This window comes from Tachyglossus aculeatus, chromosome X1 (assembly GCF_015852505.1).
Source record: "Tachyglossus aculeatus isolate mTacAcu1 chromosome X1, mTacAcu1.pri, whole genome shotgun sequence".
Lineage (NCBI taxonomy): Eukaryota > Metazoa > Chordata > Mammalia > Monotremata > Tachyglossidae > Tachyglossus > Tachyglossus aculeatus.
In genome coordinates this window covers 7,837,469-7,855,698 of record NC_052101.1, presented here as the reverse complement: position 1 = coordinate 7,855,698, position 18,230 = coordinate 7,837,469, and the positions used below count along the sequence as shown (strand labels likewise).

Genomic DNA, 18,230 nt, shown 5'->3' with positions numbered 1-18,230 from the left:
TATTATTATTATTATTCTCTGGGCTTCAGTTACCTCATCGGTAAAATGAGAATGAAGACTGTGAGCCCCCCGTGGGACAGCCTGATCACCTTGTATCCTCCGCAGCGCTTAGAACAGTGCTTTGCACATAGTAAGCACTTAACAAATACCATCATTATTATTAGAGAAAAGAATGTTGGGATGGAAGGCAGGGTCCAGGAGTTGGGGGGCTGGGTGCGGGTCTAGCAGTGGGAGAAAAAGTATATTGAGTGCCCACTGGGTGCAATGCACCGTACTACTACTAATAATAATGATGGCATTTGTTTAGCGCTTACTATGTGCAAAGCACTGTTCTAAGCACTGGGGGGAGGGATACAAGGTGATCAGGTTGTCCCGCGTGGGGCTCACAGCCTTAATCCCCATTTCAGCGTGGCTCAGTGGAGAGAGCACGGGCTTTGGAATCAGGGGTCATGGGATCGAATCCCGGCTCTGCCAATTGTCAGCTGTGTGACTTTGGACAAGTCACTTCACTTCTCTGTGCCTCAGTGACCTCATCTGTAAAATGGGGATTAAGACTGTGAGCCCCCCGTGGGACAACCTGATCTCCTTGTAACCTCCCCAGTGCTTAGAACAGTGCTTTGCACATAGTAAGTGCTTAATAAATGCCGTCATTATTATTATTATTATTATTATAAATGATGTGATTTGCCCAAGGTCACGCAGCAGACAAGTGGCACAAGTGGTGTGCATTTAGCCTTAATTCTATTTGTTGTGATGACTTGACACCCGTCCACATGTTTTGTTTTGTTGTCTGTCTCCCCCTTCTAGACTGGGAGCCCGTTGTTGGGTAGGGACCATCTCTATATGTTGCCAACTTGTACTTCCCAAGCGCTTAGTACAGTGCTCTGCACACGGTAAGCGCTCAATAAATACGACTGTATTAACCGAGGAGGGAACTGAGGCTCAGAGAAGTTAAGTGACTTTCCCAAGGTCACACAGCAGACAAGTGGCGGAGCCGGGATTCGAACCCGTGACCTCTGACTCCCAAGCCCGGGCTCTTTCCGCTGAGCCACGCTGCTTCTCCAAGCATTGAGGAAAGTAGAACCAGTAGGAGGTAGAACTCAGGATTAAGCACTGAGGAAATTAGAAGAGAAGCCCGAGACATGTTCCCCGCCCACAAGGAGCTTAAGCTGAGAGTTCGTTGTGGGCAGGGAAAGTGTCTACCAATGCGTCACCGTGCTCTCCCAAGCGTTTAGTACAGTGCTCTGCACCCAGGACCATCGACTGATTAAAGGATGCCTGGGTTTCCCAAGGCTCAAAGTCCAGAAAGACTGGAGGGGAAAGCGAGAATCGCTAAGCGTCTGATCCTCGGTCGGGCCTGGACGGAGGAAACTAACAAATGACATTTAGTCGATGGGGACAAGGATATCCCACAGTCCGATGGTTCGCGATCCATCCGCGTTTTGGAGGAACGTTAGAAATGTTCTAATTCGAAATATTAGAACAGTGCTTTGCACATAGTAAGCACTTAATAAATGCCAACACTATTGTTAGTATTATTAAACGGAGCCTGTGGGACGCCTGTTCCAGATGCTTGGTTGAGGACAACGGAACTATCAGAAGCAGCGTGGCTCAGTGCAAAGAGCGCGGGCTTGGGAGGCAGAGGTCATGGGTTCGAATCCCACCTCCCCCACATGTCTGCTGTGTGACCTTGGGCAAGTCACTTCACTTCTCTGTGCCTCAGTTCCCTCATCTGTAAAATGGGGATTAAGACTGTGAGCCCCACATGGGACAACCTCATCTCCTTGTGTTCCCCCCAGCGCTTAGAACAGTGCTTTGCACATAGTAAGCACTTAACAAATACCAGCATTATCATTATTATTATTATTATTATTATCAGAAAACGTTACTTTGGTCCGTGAAGCCTCCCCAAACTGGGGGAAATAAGAACCAAAAGTAGAAAATTAAAATTTTTTCTTTTCTTTTTTTTTAGTTTGAGATTCCATTTTGGCACTGGCCCGACAGCTAATGCTTGAGTATGTTTTTCTTGCTTTCGTTTTAAGCAATAAGATTTGAGGTAAAAGGAAATAATTACAGTTCAGGAGACCTGGGCTCCAAACCCAATTTACAGATGGATCTAGGCAAATCCCTTAACCCGTCCCTCAGTTCTCTGACTCAGAAATGGGGTCTTATCCTATCGGCTCTACCTCCTCAGAAGAATTGTGGGCAAATGTAACACCACTTTATGTTGGTCATGGGTTCAAATCCCGGCTCCGCCACTTGTCAGCTGTGTGACTTTGGGCAAGTCACTTAACTTCTCTGGGCCTCATCTGTGAAATGGGGATTAAGACTGTGAGTCCCAAGTGGGGGAACCTGATCATCGTGTATCCTCCCCAGCACTTTGAACAGTGCTTTGCACATAGTAAGTGCTTAACAAATGCCGTTGTTATTATTATTATTATTATCACACATGCTAATCACAGTCGAAGGTGCATGAAAATTCTGAGTGCTATTACTTTTCTTTGCCATGAGGCAAATAAGGCTTCACAATAAGTTATTTCTCTTCCATCGGCATCAAACATTATTTACACAATCGCCCGGGCAAAGAAGAATGACTCCAATCACTAGATAGTAGTAGTATTTATTAACCACTTACTGTATACACAGCTCCATACTAAGCGCTGAGAAAGAATACAAAGCATCTCCCAGAAAACTTCCTCCTTTGGCAACCTGAATTATTTTGAAAGCAAGATGTTCTCTTAGGTCTTGAACTGACCCCACTGTGCTATATAGAAACTATTAATCATTCGTTTATTCTCATGGAACCTGATGCAAACCACTACTAGCATACCTATCAAGAAACCTCTTGAGTGTTCCCACATTTTTAGCATTTCTTCTAAGCAGTGATCTGGAAAACACGAGGAGGGTTCCGGAAATCTTCAATTTCAGATCAAATCAGTGTTCAACAAATTCAGTAATCAGTGAGGAATGGGAAAGTCGAGGCAAACAAATAAGATAGTACTCCGAATAATTAACGTACAGAGAAGCGGGAATAAGAGAGGTTTGGGGCTAAAACTTCAGCCAAACACAAACGGATAAACCAAAGATGACACACATATAAGAGAACATGACAATTATCATGCTCAACTAAGACAATGTTTGTTGAGCCCCGAATGAAATGATATAGCATCGCAGTTAAATCGACTTCTTATTCCCCATGGAAAAACTTACAGATTGTGACTGAGGTTGCTACACTGGTTTTCGCTCTCGACTTCTTGCCTGCAGGATTCACATCTTTTCCAACCATCTTCGGTTTTAATCCACCTCCAACCAGGTGATCGCCAGTCCTGACCCAAAAATGGCATAGTTTTCCTAAGAAAAATAGATGACTTGGGTCAGTTGGTACATGTAGTTCAATCTTCACCTACCGGTCTCTGTGCATTTAAAATTCCAAGGAACCTAGACAATACACCACTTCAAATCGTGGAAGATGGATGATTTTAGAGAAACGGATTTTTTTTTCCACAGCAATGATCACTTCATTCATTCATTCAATCGAAGCTATTGAGTCCTTACTGTGTGCAAAGCGCTATACTTAGCGCTTGGGAGAGTACAATGCAACAACACATAATCCGATAATTCTCTGCATGATAATTCCCCCACGATCACTTAGCATGATACACTTCAAGTTTACAATGTTTCAAAAGACAATTGGGGAAAACACACCAGAGATATTCGCTCTGTACATTTCACCACAAAAGGGCCAGTCCTTGAGTCACCTAAGGCGTGTTTTCCTTAAATTTGAGTCAAACCGAACTCACGACCAGTGATGTCAGTTTTCTACAGAGCTATGTTTTACTCACATGTGAGTCACTATGGGTTATTGCTAATTACTGCTATGGGCTATATTTTGCCAAAGTCACCGAGGAACAACGATTGTACACACACAAGTTCGGAGTTTAGAGAAATGAGTCCTCTCAGAGGTGGTTATTACAACCCCCTCCTCCCACAACACCTCAGGGCTCTGATGACACTTGAGTTTGGGATCGGATCGAGTGTGAAAGCAGGGATCAAAGGCCACGGGAGCAGGCTTCCCAACCAGCTGGGATGGGCTTGCCCGGCCTGGAAATCCAAAGCCACGGCTACTTCCCCACAGATATTTTTATTTGTACATATTTATTCTATTTATTTTATTTTGTTAATACGTTTTGGTCTCTGTAACCCCCTTCTAGACTGTAAGCCCACTGTTGGGTAGGGACCGTCTCTATATGTTGCCAACTTGTACTTCCCAAGCACTTAGTACAGTGTTCTGCACACAGTAAGTGCTCAATAAATATGATTGATTGATTGATATACCCCAAACTTCTTTGGCCACCCGAGACCTTTGGACAGCAAGCTGTCTGGACAGGCGCTGGAAAGATAACAACGCCCTAAAATGCCTATTTCTCATAAAAAAGCTTTCACTTGGATTATTCTAAACTGGCGTGTGTCTTGCGTGAAGAGAAAATGCTATCACCTCTTCCACATATAATGCCCCTGACTAATACTTTGTGCACACAGGCTTCTTTTAAAACCTGTGATGGATACAATCACTTTTAAAAATAACTGACACTAACCACAGATTTATCTTACTTTACACTGATCTTCAATCCTCACAAGGCCTTTTTAGGCACTCACGTGTACTGTGATTCCACCGTAAGCTGAAAAAAACCCATTCCGGTGCCTAAATCAATTGTATTTATTAATCAATCAATCGTATTTACTGAGCGCTTACTGTGTGCAGAGCACTGTACTAAGCGCTTGGGAAGTACAAGTTGGCAACATATAGAGACAGTCCCTACCCAACAGTGGGCTCACAGTCTAAATGACTATTATTAAGTCTAAAGTCTAAGTGTAAAGTCTAAGTGTAAAGTGTAAGTGTAAAGTCTATTAAGCTCTTATTGTGTACAGAACACTGTACTAAGTGCGTGGGAGAGTACGATACAACAGTTGGTAGACACGTTCCCTGACCACAACGAGCTGACAGTTTAGAGGGGGAGACAGACATTAATATAAATAAATTATAGCTATGTACGTAAGTGCTGTGGGACTGAGGGAGGGGTGAAAAAATGGTACAAATCCAAGCGCAAGGGTGATGCAGAAGGGAATGGGAACAGAGAAAATGAGGGATTAGTAGGGGGAAGACCTCTTGGAGGTGATGGGCTTTTGATAAGGGTTTGATGGGCTGACTGCTCTAGAGCTGAGCAGAGCAAGTGGCTAATAAATGTGAGCCCACTGTTGGGTAGGGACTGTCTCTATATGTTGCCAACTTGTACTTCCCAAGCGCTTAGTACAGTGCTCTGCACACAGTAAGCGCTCAATAAATACGATTGATTGATTGATTGATCAGACACGTGGAATCACTCTGCTCGGCTTGTGAGGGCCACAAAGGCGGAAGGAGGGGGAAATGTTCTTCTCTCCTTCGAGGCATCTCCAACTGAAGTGCACTTTAATAACTTTAATATCGCACTTCCAATCGACTTTCATTCATTCATTCAATCTTATTTATTGAGTGCTTACTGTGTGCAGAGCACTGTATTAAGTGCTTGGGAAGTACAAGTTGGCAACATATAGAGACGGTCCCTACCCAACAGTGGGCTCACAGTCTAGAAGGGGGAGACAGACAACAAAACAAAACATATTAACAAAATAAAATAAATAGAATAAATATGTACAAGTAAACTAGAGTAATATGTACAAGCATATACAATAATAATAATAATAGCATTTATTAAGCACTTACTATGTGCAAAGCACTGTTCTAAGCGCTAGGGAGGTTACAAGGTGATCAGGAGGTCCCACGGGGGGCTCACAGTCTTCATCCCCATTTCACAGATGAGGTAACTGAGGCCCAGAGAAGTGACTTGCCCAGTCACCCAGCTGACGAGTGGTGGAGCCGGGATCTGAACCCATGACCTCTGATTCCAAAGCCCGGGCTCTTTCCACTGAGCCACGCTGCTTCTCCTTACATATATACATATATACAGGTGCTGTGGGGAGGGGAAGGAGGTAAGGCGGGGGGGGATGGGGAGGGGAAGGAAGGAGGGGGCTTAGTCTGGGAAGGCCTTCTGGAGGAGGTGAGCTGTCAGTAGGGCTTTGAAAGGAGGGAGAGAGCTAGCTTGACTTGACAGCGCTCTCGCTGTGCTAAAAAAGCAAACGCCAGGAAAACGTTCAGCTCCCACCTCCTCACTCAAAAATCTCCAGTGGCTGCCCACCCACCCCCGCCTCAAACAGAAACTCCTTCCCATGGCCTTTAGAGCCCTCAATCACCGCTCCCCCTTAACTTACCACTCTGATTTCCTGCTCCGACCCGCACAATTCGCTCCTCTCACTCCAACCTACTCGCTGTACCGGGGTCAGGCCCGTCTCCCTGCGGGCCCCTGGCCCACGACCACTGGCCCCCGTCTTCCCTCCGGCCTCGTGCTAACTCTCAGCAGGGAGAAGGGGGGGAAAAAAGCAGGAACTGTTGGACACGGACGGCCTGGGCGTCCCACTAGGGTGTCCGGATGCCTGGTTTGAACCGATCCATCCCTCTGAGTGGTCTGGTTTTTTGGCTTGTGTTTTTACTTTTCATCGCAGGGCCCAGACTCCATCCGCCCTGCTTTCTCCCACCAGGTTTCAGGGAAAGGAAACAAGGATGAAAAGTGTTCAGCCAGATCTGGGAGGGGAACCTGACGGGCTTGGGAGTTAGAAGGTCATGGGTTCTAATCCCGGCTCCACAACGTGACTGAGGTATGACCCTGGGCAAGTCACTTCACTTCTCTGGGCCTCAGTGACCTCATCTGGGAAATGGGGAATGAGATTGTGAACTCCACATGGAACGGGGACTATGTCCAACCCGATCTGCTTGCATCCACCACAGTGCTTAGTACAGTAAGCGCTTAGCAAATACCTGACGGGCTTGGGAGTTAAAAGGTCATGGGTTCTAATCCCGGCTCCACAACGTGACTGAGGTGTGACCCTGGGCAAGTCACTTCACTTCTCTGGGCCTCAGTGACCTCATCTGGGAAACGGGGAATGAGACTGTGAACTCCACATGGAACGGGGACTATGTCCAACCCGATTTGCTTGCATCCACCGCAGTGCTTAGTACAGTAAGAGCTTAACAAACGCCACAATTATTATTATTACTTTTTCAAGAAATGGGGAGTCTGGAGAACCCCAGATCATCATCATCAATTGTATTTATTGAGCACTTACTGTGTGCAGAGCACTGCAGAGCAGACGATAGCTGGAAATTCAAAGAGTGCCTGCAAAAATGGCATCCACTTAAACAAAGGGCTTAGAAATACAGTAAATACCCACAACAATAATAATAATAGTTGTGTACTTTCCTAAAAAGTCACATGGGCAAGAGGACCAAAACACATTTACAGTAACCTTTAAAATGAAGGATTACATGTTTTGATTTTTTAATAGCTGCATTCCAGCGAGCGGCCATGTTGGCAGTTATTAAATAGCGATCATAATACTAATAATAGGTCTTTAAAATAAAATGAGCATACAGGGCATATATTATAGTGTAAGCACAAAGCAACAACATCCAACTCTAAATAATAAAGGCACGGTAGCTTTGTACAAAAGTAAACATCATGAATATAATGGGCACAATCAATGAGTGAATCATATCATTCTCAAATAGCGTGCGATGCCATTTTACAATTGGTTTGGTCCTCCCTGCCATCCTCGTCCTTTTGACTTTTCCCAAATTTCTCTTTTTGAAATGGAAGTTTGGCTAGACAATTTCGGTCAGTGGTACGCTTAGACTGTTGGGGGTGTGGGGGTGGTTTTAGAAGAAAACTCATTGGGAAGCAGTGTGGCCTAATGGATAGAGCGTGGGCCTGAAAGTCAAGAGATCATGGGTTCTAATCCCGGCTCTGCCACTTTTCTGCTGGGTGAGACCTCGGGCAAATCACTTCACATCTCTGGACCTCAGTTCCTTCATCTGTAAAATGGGGATTAAGACTGTGAGCCCCGCGTGGGACAGGGACTTTGTCCAACCCAATTATCTTCTATTAGAGAAGCAGCGTGGCTCAGTGGAAAGAGCCCGGGCTTTGGAGTCAGAGGTCATGGGTTCAAATCCCGGCTCCGCCGACTGCCAGCTGTGTGACTTTGGGCAAGTCACTTCAATTTTCTGTGCCTCAGTTACCTCGCCTGTAAAATGGGGATTAAGACTGTGAGCTCCCTGTGGGACAACCTGATCACCTTGAAACCTCCCCAGCGCTTAGAACAGTACTTTGCACAGGGTGCTTAATAAATGCCATTATTATTATTATTATCTATCCCAGTGCTTCACTTCAAAAATACTAGTATTAATTATTATTATTATTATTATTATTATTATTATTATCATTATTATTAAAAGGCAGATGGGTCGGGGGAAAATCAGGGCTGAAGGCTGCAAGAGGAAGGAGTGAGGTCAGGCTGGGAAGGGACCCTCTAAGACAGCGGAGGGCTTCTGACTAGAGTGAGGGTCGACGATGCCCAAAGAGAAAAGGACAAAGAAGGAGCTGGGTTAGCAAGGAGAGATGGGCAAGGAGCCAGGGTGGGACAGAGTAAGGGAGGGAACAGGGGAGAAGACTGGTGGGCACGGAGCGTGTCGACCAAAACTACTGTAATGTCCTCACCAGGGCGCTTAGTACAGTACTGTCGACTGATGATGATGATGATGATGGCATTTGTTAAGCGCTTACTACGTGCCAAGCACTGTTCTAATCAATCAATCAATCAATCGTATTTATTGAGCGCTTACTATGTGCAGAGCACTGTACTAAGCGCTTGGGAAGTACAAGTTGGCAACATATTGAGACAGTCCCTACCCAACAGCGGGCTCACAGTCTAAAAGGGGGAGACAGAGAACAAAGCCAAACATACTAACAAAATAAAATAAATAGAATAGATCTGTACAAAATAAATAAATAAATAAATAGAGTAATAAATATGTACAAACATATATATATATATACAGTTCTAAGCACTGGGGAGGATACAAGGTGATCAGGTTGTCCAACTTGGGGCTCACCATCTTAAACCCCATTTTCCAGATGAGGGAACTGAGGCCCAGAGTAGTGAAGTGACTTGCCCAAAGTCACACAGCTGGCAATTGGCGGAGCCGGGATCTGAACCCGTGACCTCTGACTCCAAAGACCGTGCTCTTTCCAGTGAGCCACGCTGCTTCTCTAACGGAAGATAGAAGATAATTGGGTCGGACAAAGTCCCTGACTGGTTTGATAATGCTCGGAATCCAGTGCAACCAGTTGGGGTCAAGTCCTGATGACTGGTTCTTGTTGGTTGGAGTGTTTGGAATCAGTCAGAAACCAGAGGACCACAGCAGACAACCACTCGGACGGCATGTGTAAGCTCGTTGTGGGCAGGGACTGTGCCTGTTTATTGTTCTATAATAATGATAATAATAACAACGGGATTTGTTAAGCGCTATGTGCCAAGCGCTGTTGGGTAGATACCACGTGGGGCTCACAGTCTTTAATCCCTATTTTGCAGATGAGGTAACTGAGGCCCAGAGAAGCCAAGCGTCTTGCCCAAGGTCACACAGCAGACAAGTGGCGGAGCTGCCATTAGAACCCACGTCCTCTGACTCCCAAGCCCCAGATCCTGACACTAAGCCACGCTCTCCCAAGCGCTTAGCAAAGTGCTCTGCACACAGTAAGAGCGCAGTACAACTGAATGACTACAACGCAGGATCCACCCCCAAATTCCCTTACTTTAGGTGTGAAACTGAGGCTCAGAGAAAAAGTTGTGTGAAGACAAACACCACACACAAGTACACACACAGGCCCAGGGGCTCTAGGTGGCCAGGGACAAGATTCACATTAATTATTTGCATTATCTTAAGCGCTTACTACAGTCCAAGAACTACACTAGGCGGGAAGTAGCATTAATTAGTGGAAAGAACACGGGCTTCGGAGTCAGAGGATGTGGGTTCTAATTCCCGTTCTGCCACTTGTCTGCTGCGTGACCTTGGGCAAGTCACTTCTCTGTGCCTCAGTTCCCTCATCTGGAAAATGGAGATTAAGGCTGTGAGCCCCATCCATGCGAGACAGGGACTGCGTCCAACCTGATTTCTTGTATCCACCCCAGCGCTTAGTAAGTGCCTGGCAAATAGCAAGCACTTAACAAATGCAACGATTATTCTTAAATAGGAGATTTTAGGATTTAATCCCCATTTGACGGGAAACTGGGAAGCAGCGTGGGTCAGTGGAAAGAGCCCAGGGTTGGGAGTCAGAAGGTCATGGGTTCTAATCCCAGTTCCGCCACATGTCTGCTGTGTGACCTTGGGCAAGTCACTTCACTTTTCTGATCCTCAGTTCCCTCATCTGTAAAATGGGGATTAAGACTGTGAGCCCAAAGTGGGACAACCTGATCACCCTGTATCCGCCCCAGTGCTTAGAACAGTGCTTTGCACATAGTAAGTGCTTAACAAATGCCATCATCATTATTATTATTATGTCTGCTGTGTGACATTGGGCAAGTCAATTCACTTCTCTGAGCCTCAGTTCCCTCATCTGGAAAATGGGGATTAAGACTGTGAGCCCCACGTGGGACAACCTGATCACCCTGTAACAGGCCCGGAGCTTAGAACAGTGCTTTGTACACAGTAAGTGCTTAACAAACGCCATTATTATTATTATTATTATTATTATTATGTCTGCTGTGTGATCTTGGGCAAGTCAATTCACTTCTCTGAGCCTCAGTTCCCTCATCTGTAAACGGGGATTAAGACTGTGAGCCCCACGTTGGACAACCTGATCGCCTTGTATCCCACCCAGCGCTTAGAATAGTGCTTTGCACATAGTAAGTGCTTAACAAATGCCATCATCATGATTATTATTATTATTAGACAGGGAGGCTAAAAGACTTGCCCTTCTGCACTAGGCCACCCTGCTTACCCCACACATCTGCTTGTGAAGCCACCATGCCAAGCGGTAAAATCCCCCCAGCAGATCTTCTCTGAACCCCAGCGAACAGAGAGAGTCCTCAGTTTTTCAGTGGTTGGTTCCCTTTCCACAGCAAGCTCCTCTCTAGTCTGAGCTCCTTCTAGGTTGGGAACTTTGATACCTACTCTCCTGTACCGTACTCAGATCGAAGCGCTTAGTACAGTGCTCTGCATACAATGAACACTCAATAAACACCACTGACTGATCTGACAGCAAACAAGGGCAGAAAGTGCTTAGTACAGTGTTTTGCACACGGTAAGCGCTCAACAGACATGATTGAATAAATGAATGAAAGATGATTTGATAAAGTGGTCAATAATGGACTGTTGGATGGGGGAGATGGGATTCGGGGGGGAGGTCTGGGTTTGGGAAGGGAGAGATATGAGGCTAGGAGAGTTGGGGTTCGGGAAGAGATCTGAGGTTATGGAGGGAGAGTCAGGGTTCTGGGGGGTGAGAGATGAAATCTCATGAAATCTCTCGCTCCATCCCTTCTCCCCTCCTTAACTTCCATCTTCAACCGCTCACTCTCCACTGGTTCCTTCCCCTCTGCCTTCAAACATGCCCTTGTCTCTCCCATCCTAAAAAAACCCTCTCTTGACCCCACCTCACCTTCTAGTTATCGCCCCGTATCCCTCCTACCATTCCTTTCCAAACTCCTTGAACGAGTTATCTACACGCGCTGCCTAGAATTCCTCAACAACAACTCTCTCCTCGACCCCCTCCAGTCTGGCTTCCGTCCCCTACATTCCACGGAAACTGCGCTCTCAAAGGTCACCGATGACCTCCTGCTTGCCAAATCCAATGGCTCATACTCTGTCCTAATCCTCCTCGACCTCTCGGCTGCCTTCGACACCGTGGACCACCCCCTTCTCCTCAACACGCTATCTGACCTTGGCTTCACAGACTCCGTCCTCTCCTGGTTCTCCTCTTATCTCTCCAGTCGTTCATTCTCAGTCTCTTTTGCGGGCTCCTCCTCCCCCTCCCATCCCCTTACTGTGGGGGTTCCCCAAGGTTCAGTGCTTGGTCCCCTTCTGTTCTCGATCTACATGCACTCCCTTGGTGACCTCATTCGCTCCCACGGCTTCAACCATCATCTCTACGCTGATGACACCCAGATCTACATCTCTGCCCCTGCTCTCTCCCCCTCTCTCCAGGCTCGCATCTTCTCCTGCCTTCAGGACCTCTCCATCTGGATGTCTGCCCGCCACCTAAAACTCAACATGTCCAAGACTGAACTCCTTGTCTTCACTCCCAAACCCTGCCCTCTCCCTGACTTTCCCATCTCTGTTGACGGCACTACCATCCTTCCCGTCTCACAAGCCCGCAACCTTGGTGTCATCCTCGACTCCGCTCTCTCGTTCACCCCTCACATCCAAGCCGTCACCAAAACCTGCCGGTCTCAGCTCCGCAACATTGCCAAGATCCGCCCTTTCCTCTCCATCCAAACCGCTACCCTGCTCATTCAAGCTCTCATCCTATCCCGTCTGGACTACTGCACTAGCCTTCTCTCTGATCTCCCATCCTCGTGTCTCTCTCCACTTCAATCCATACTTCATGCTGCTGCCCGGATTATCTTTGTCCAGAAACGCTCTGGACATATTACTCCCCTCCTCAAAAACCTCCAGTGGCTACCGATCAATCTGCGCATCAGGCAGAAACTCCTCACCCTGGGCTTCAAGGCTGTCCATCCATCCCCTCGCCCCCTCCTACCTCACCTCCCTTCTCTCCTTCTCCAGCCCAGCCCGCACCCTCCGCTCCTCTGCCGCTAATCTCCTCACCGTACCTCATTCTCGCCTGTCCCGCCATCAACCCCCGGCCCACGTCATCTCCCGGGCCTGGAATGCCCTCCCTCTGCCCATCCGCCAAGCTCGCTCTCTTCCTCCCTTCAAGGCCCTACTGAGAGCTCACCTCCTCCAGGAGGCCTTCCCAGACTGAGCCACTTCCTTCCTTCCTCTCCCCCTCATCCCCCTCTCCATCCCCCCATCTTACCCCCTTCCCTTCCCCACAGCACCTGTATATATGTATATATGTTTGTACATATTTATTACTCTATTTATTTATTTATTTTACTTGTACATATCTATTCTATTTATTTTATTTTGTTAGTATGTTTGGTTTTGTTCTGTCTCCCCCTTTTAGACTGTGAGCCCACTATTGGGTAGGGACTGTCTCTATATGTTGCCAACTTGTACTTCCCAAGCGCTTAGTACAGTCCTCTGCACACAGAAAGCGCTCAATAAATACGATTGATGATGATGACGAGAGAGAGGGAGTCCTAGGTTCAAGGGAGACCTGAGGTTATGGAGGGAAAGTTGGGGTTCGGGGGTGGAGAGTGGGAGTCCTAGGTTCTAGAGAGAGAGCGCTGAGGTTATGAAGGAAAAGTTGGGGTTCGGTGGGATGGGGCTGGAAAGAGTCCTAAGTTCCAGGGAGAGAGACCTGAGGTTATGGAGGGAAAGTTGGGGTTTGGGGAGGAATCTTAGGTCCTGGGGGGACCTGAGCTTAGGGAAGGAAAGTTGGGGTTTGGGGTGTGGGGGGTCCTGAGTTATAGGGAGAGAGGCCTGAGATGAAGGAGGTAAAGTTGGGGTTCAGGGGGTGGGTGGGAAGAGTCTGGGGTTCTAGAGAGAGAGCTGAGATGATGGAGGGAAAGTTGGGGTTCGGGGGGGAGTCCTTGGTTCTAGGGAGAGGGACCAGAGGTGATGGAGGGAAAGGTGGGGTTTGGGGGGTGGGGGAGGGGGGTCCTGGGTTCTAGAGAAACAGGCCTGAGATGGTGGAAGGAAAGTTGGGGTTTGGGGGGGAGTCTTAGGTTCCAGGGATGGGACCTGAGATGAGGGTGGGAAAGTTGGGGCTTAGGGGGGGAGTTCTAGGGAGAGGGACCTGAGAGGATGGAGGGAAAGTGAGGGTTGGGGGGGTAGGAAGAGGTTCCAGGGGGGCGACCTGAGATGAGGGAGGGAAAGTTGGGGTTCACGGGCAGGTCCTAGGTTCTAGGGTGAGAGACCTGAGGTGATGGAGGGGAAGTGGGAGTTCAGGGGTGGGGGTAGGAAGAGTCTGAGGTTCTAGGGAGAGAGAGCTGAGGTGATGGAGGGAAAGTTGGGGTTTGGGGGGAGTCCAAGGTTCTAGGGAGAGGGACCCGAGGTGCTGGAGGGAAAGTGGGGGTTCGGGGGGATAGGAAGAGTCCGAGGTTCCAGGAGAGAGACATGAGATAAAGGAGGGAAAGTTGGGGTTTGGAGGGTGTCCTAGGTTCTAGGGAGGGGGGCCCGAGGTGATGGAGGGAAAGTTGGGGTTTGGGGGGATAGGAAGAGTCCGAGGTTCTAGGGAGAGGGACCCGAGATGATGGAGGGAAGGCTGGGGTTCTGGGGGGGAAGTCCTTGGTTTAAGGGAGAGGGACCCGGGAGGATGGAGGGAAAGTGGGGGTTCAGGGAGGTAGGAAGAGTCCTAGGTTCCAGGAGAGAGACCTGAGATAACGGAGGGAAAGTTGGGGTTGGGGGGGGGGGCGTTCTAGGGAAGCAGCATGGCTCAGTGGAAAGAGCCTGGGCTTTGGAGTCAGAGGTCATGGATTCAAATCCCGGCTCCGCCAATTGTCAGCTGTGTGACTTTGGGCAAATCACTTCACTTCTCTGTGCCTCAGTTACCTCATCTAAGACTGTGAGCCCCCTGTGGGACAACCTGATCACCTTGCAACCTCCCCAGAGCTTAGAATAGTGCTTTGCACATAGTAAGCGCTTAAAAAATGCAATTATTATTATTATTAGGGCAAGGGACCCGAGGTGATGGAGGGAAAGTGGGGGTTCATAGGGAGTAGGAAGAGTCCGAGGTTCTAAGGAGAGGGACCCGAGGTGATGGAGGGAAAGTGGGGGTTCAGGGAGTGGGGGGGGGGGGGGGGGATCCTGGGTCCTAAGGAGAGAGGCCTGAGATGAGGGAGGGAAAGTTGGGGTTCGGGGGGGGAGTCAGGTTCCAGGGGAGCAACCTGAGATGAGGAAGGGAAAGCTGGAGTTCAGGGGGGAGTTCTAGGTTCTAGGGAGAGGGAACCGAGAGGATGGAGGGAAAGTTGGGGTTCAGGGGTGGGGGAGGGAGCTCCTGGGTCCTAGGGAGAGAGGCCTGAGATGAGGGAGGGAAAGTTGGGGTTCCGGGGGGAGTTCTAGGTTGTAGGGAGAGGGACCCGAGGTGATCAGGGGGGTGTTCTAGGTTGTAGGGAGAGGGACCCAAGGTGATGGGAGGGAAAGTAGGAGGTCGGGGGAGTAGGAAGAGGTTCCAGGGGGGCTACCTGAGATGAGGGAGGGAAAGTTGGGGTTCAGGGGGGAGTTCTAGGGGGTGGGACCCGAGGTGATGGATGAAAAGTTGGGGTTCAGGGGTGGGGGAGGGAGGTCCTGGGTCCTGGGGAGAGAGGCCTGGGATGAGGGAGGAAAAGCTGAGGTTCAGGTGGGAGTTCTAGGTTGTAGGGAGAGGGACCCGAGGTGATGGGAGGGAAAGTTGGAGTTCGGGGGAGTAGGAAGAGGTTCCAGGGAGGCTACCTGAGATGAGGGAGGGAAAGTTGGGGTTCAGGGGGGAGTTCTACGGAGAGGGACCCGAGGTGATGGAGGGAAAGCTGGGGTTCAGTGGTGGGGGGGGGGTGGGGGAGGTCCTGGGTCCTGGGGAGAGAGGCCTGGGATGAAAGGGGGAAAGTTGGGGTTCAGAGGGGAGGTCTAGTTTGTAGGCAGAGGGACCCGAGGTGATGGGAGGGAAAGTTGGAGTTGGGGGGAGAAGGAAGAGGTTTCAGGGGGGGCTACCTGAGATGAGGGGGGGTAAGTTGGGGTTCAGGGGGGAGTTCTAGGGAGGGGGACCCGAAGGGGTGTTGGGGTTCGGGAGGGGGAAGGGAAAGGACGGGAGCCATCCCCCCGCACGGAGCGGCCCTTACCTGAGCCCTGCGGGCACGGGGAGCACGGGGGAGCACGGAGGGACACAGCGGGCACGGGGGGCACGGCGGGCACGGGGGGCACGGCGGGCACGGGGGGCAGAGGTCAGAGGTCGGACCGGCAGGAGGGCGGGCAGCCAGGCGGGCGGGCGGACGGCGGCGCTGTTGTTATTGGCGGCAGTAGAGGGCGCTCCGTCCGCCAGCGCAGGCGGGCCGCTGATTGGCCGGCAGCCCCCGCGGCCGGCGCACCGGATTGGCCGGGGCCGCCGCCGCGTGCCCGTGTTGCTACCCGGAGGCCCCGCCCCCCTCCGGAGCGTGCGCAGAAGGGCGGGGGCCCCGGTTTCCATGGAGACCGGGCACGTGACGGCGGTCCGCGCGCGCCTGGGGATTCCCGCCCGCCCTCCCTCCTGCGCAGGCGCGCTGCGCCCGGCCCACTCCCTCCTTCGCGCCTGCTTGGGGTCGGTGCGCTGACTCTGTGCACAGCGCTGTGCTAACTTCTTCTTATTATTATTAACAATAATAATAATAATAATAATGATGGCATTTCTTAAGCACTTACTACGTGCCAAGCACTGATTTAAACAATGAGGGGAATACAAGGTCATCAGGTTGTCCCAAGGGGGTCTCACAGTCTTCATCCCCATTTTACAGATGAGGGAACTGAGGCACAGAGAACTAAAAATAATAATAATGATGGCATTTGTTAAGTGCTTTCTACATGCCAAGCACTGTTCTAAGCGCTAAGGGGGATACAAGGTGATCAGGTTTTCCCAAGGAAGAGCTCGCAGTCTTCATCCCCATTTTACAGATGAGGGAACTGAGGCTCAGAGAAAGTAATAATAATAATAATGATGGTATTTGTTAAGCACTTACTATGGACCAAGCACTGTTCTAAACACCGGGGGAAAACAAGGTGATCAGGTTGTCTGCCGTGGGGCTCACAGTCTTCATACCCCTTTTTACAGATGAGGGAACTGAGGCCCACAGAAGTAACAATAATAATAATGGTGGTATTTGTTAAGCACTTACGATGGACCAAGCATTGTTCTAAACACCGGGGGGATACAAGGTGATCAGGTTGTCCCCCGTGGGGCTCACAGTCTTCATTCCCATTTTACAGATGAGGGAACTGAGGCCCACAGAAGTAATAATAATAATAATAATAATAATGGCATTTGCTAATCGCTTACTATATGCCAAGTACTGTTTTAAGCACTGGAGGATACAAGGTCATCAGGTTGTCCCAAGTCTTCATCCCCATTTTACAGATGAGGGAACTGAGGCCCACAGAAGTAATAATAATAATGATGATGGCATTTGTTAAGCGCTTACTATATGCCAAGCACTGTTTTAAGCGCTGGAGGATACAAGGTCATCAGGTTGTCCCAAGTCTTCATCCCCATTTTACAGATGAGGGAACTGAGGCTCAGAGAAGTAATAATAATAATGATGATGGTATTTGTTGAGCGCTTACTATGTGCCAAGTACTGTTCTAAACACTGGGGGGATACAAGGTGATCAGGTTGTCCCACGGGGGGCTCACAGTCTTCATCCCCATTTTACAGATGAGGGAACTGATGCTCAGAGAAGCTAAGTGACTTGCCCGAACTCACATAGCTGGCAATTGGCGGAGCTGGGATTTGAACCCGCAACTTCTGATTCCCAAGCCCGGGCTCTTTCCACTGAGCCACGCGCTTAGCACTCTACTAAGCATTGTGGCTCAGTGGAAAGAGCCCGGGCTTGGGAGTCAGAGGTCATGGGTTCTAATTCCACCTCCGCCACTTAATAATAATAATGATGTCATTTGTTAAGCGCTTACTATGTGCGAAGCACTGTTCTAAGCATTAGAGGGTATACCAGGTGATCAGGTTGTCCCGCGTTGGGCTCACAGTCTTCACCCCCATTTTACAGATGAGGTAACTGAGGCCCAGAGAAGTGAAATGACTGGCCTACGGTCACACAGCTGACAAGTGGAGGAGTCAGGAGTAGAACCCGACGTATATGTAGGTATATACATATATATACATATATGTATATATAAGCGCTGGAGGATATACCTACATATACCTACATATGTGTATATATACACATATATATACACATATGTAGGTATATGTAGGTATATACATATGTATACCTCATCTGTAAAATGGGGATTAAGACTGTGAATCCCACATGGGACAGGGGCTGTGTCCAATTTAATTTGCTTGTATCCACCTCGGCGCTTAGTAATAACAATAATAATTATGGTATTTGTTAAGCACTTACTTTGTGCCAAGCACTGTTCTAAGCACTGAGGTAGATACAAGGATATTAGGTTGTCCCATGTGGGGCTCACAATCTTAATCCCCATTTTACAGATGCGGGAA

The 18,230-nt window shown here is 48.9% G+C and overlaps 1 protein-coding gene across 2 annotated transcripts in view; it reads right to left on the bottom strand.

Moving 5' to 3' along the window:
• Window positions 1-15,900, bottom strand: part of FBXO25 (F-box protein 25) — a 56,909-nt gene extending 41,009 nt beyond the window's left edge. For both annotated transcript variants that reach the window (XM_038739837.1, XM_038739838.1), the window contains exons 1-2: window positions 15,865-15,900; window positions 3,211-3,351 (exon numbers count right to left, since the gene is read on the bottom strand). In XM_038739837.1, coding sequence (XP_038595765.1) covers window positions 3,211-3,344 — 134 coding nt within the window. In that variant the 5' untranslated portion in view covers window positions 3,345-3,351; window positions 15,865-15,900. The remainder of the gene's footprint in view (window positions 1-3,210; window positions 3,352-15,864) is intronic.
• Window positions 15,901-18,230: the final 2,330 nt, after the last annotated feature.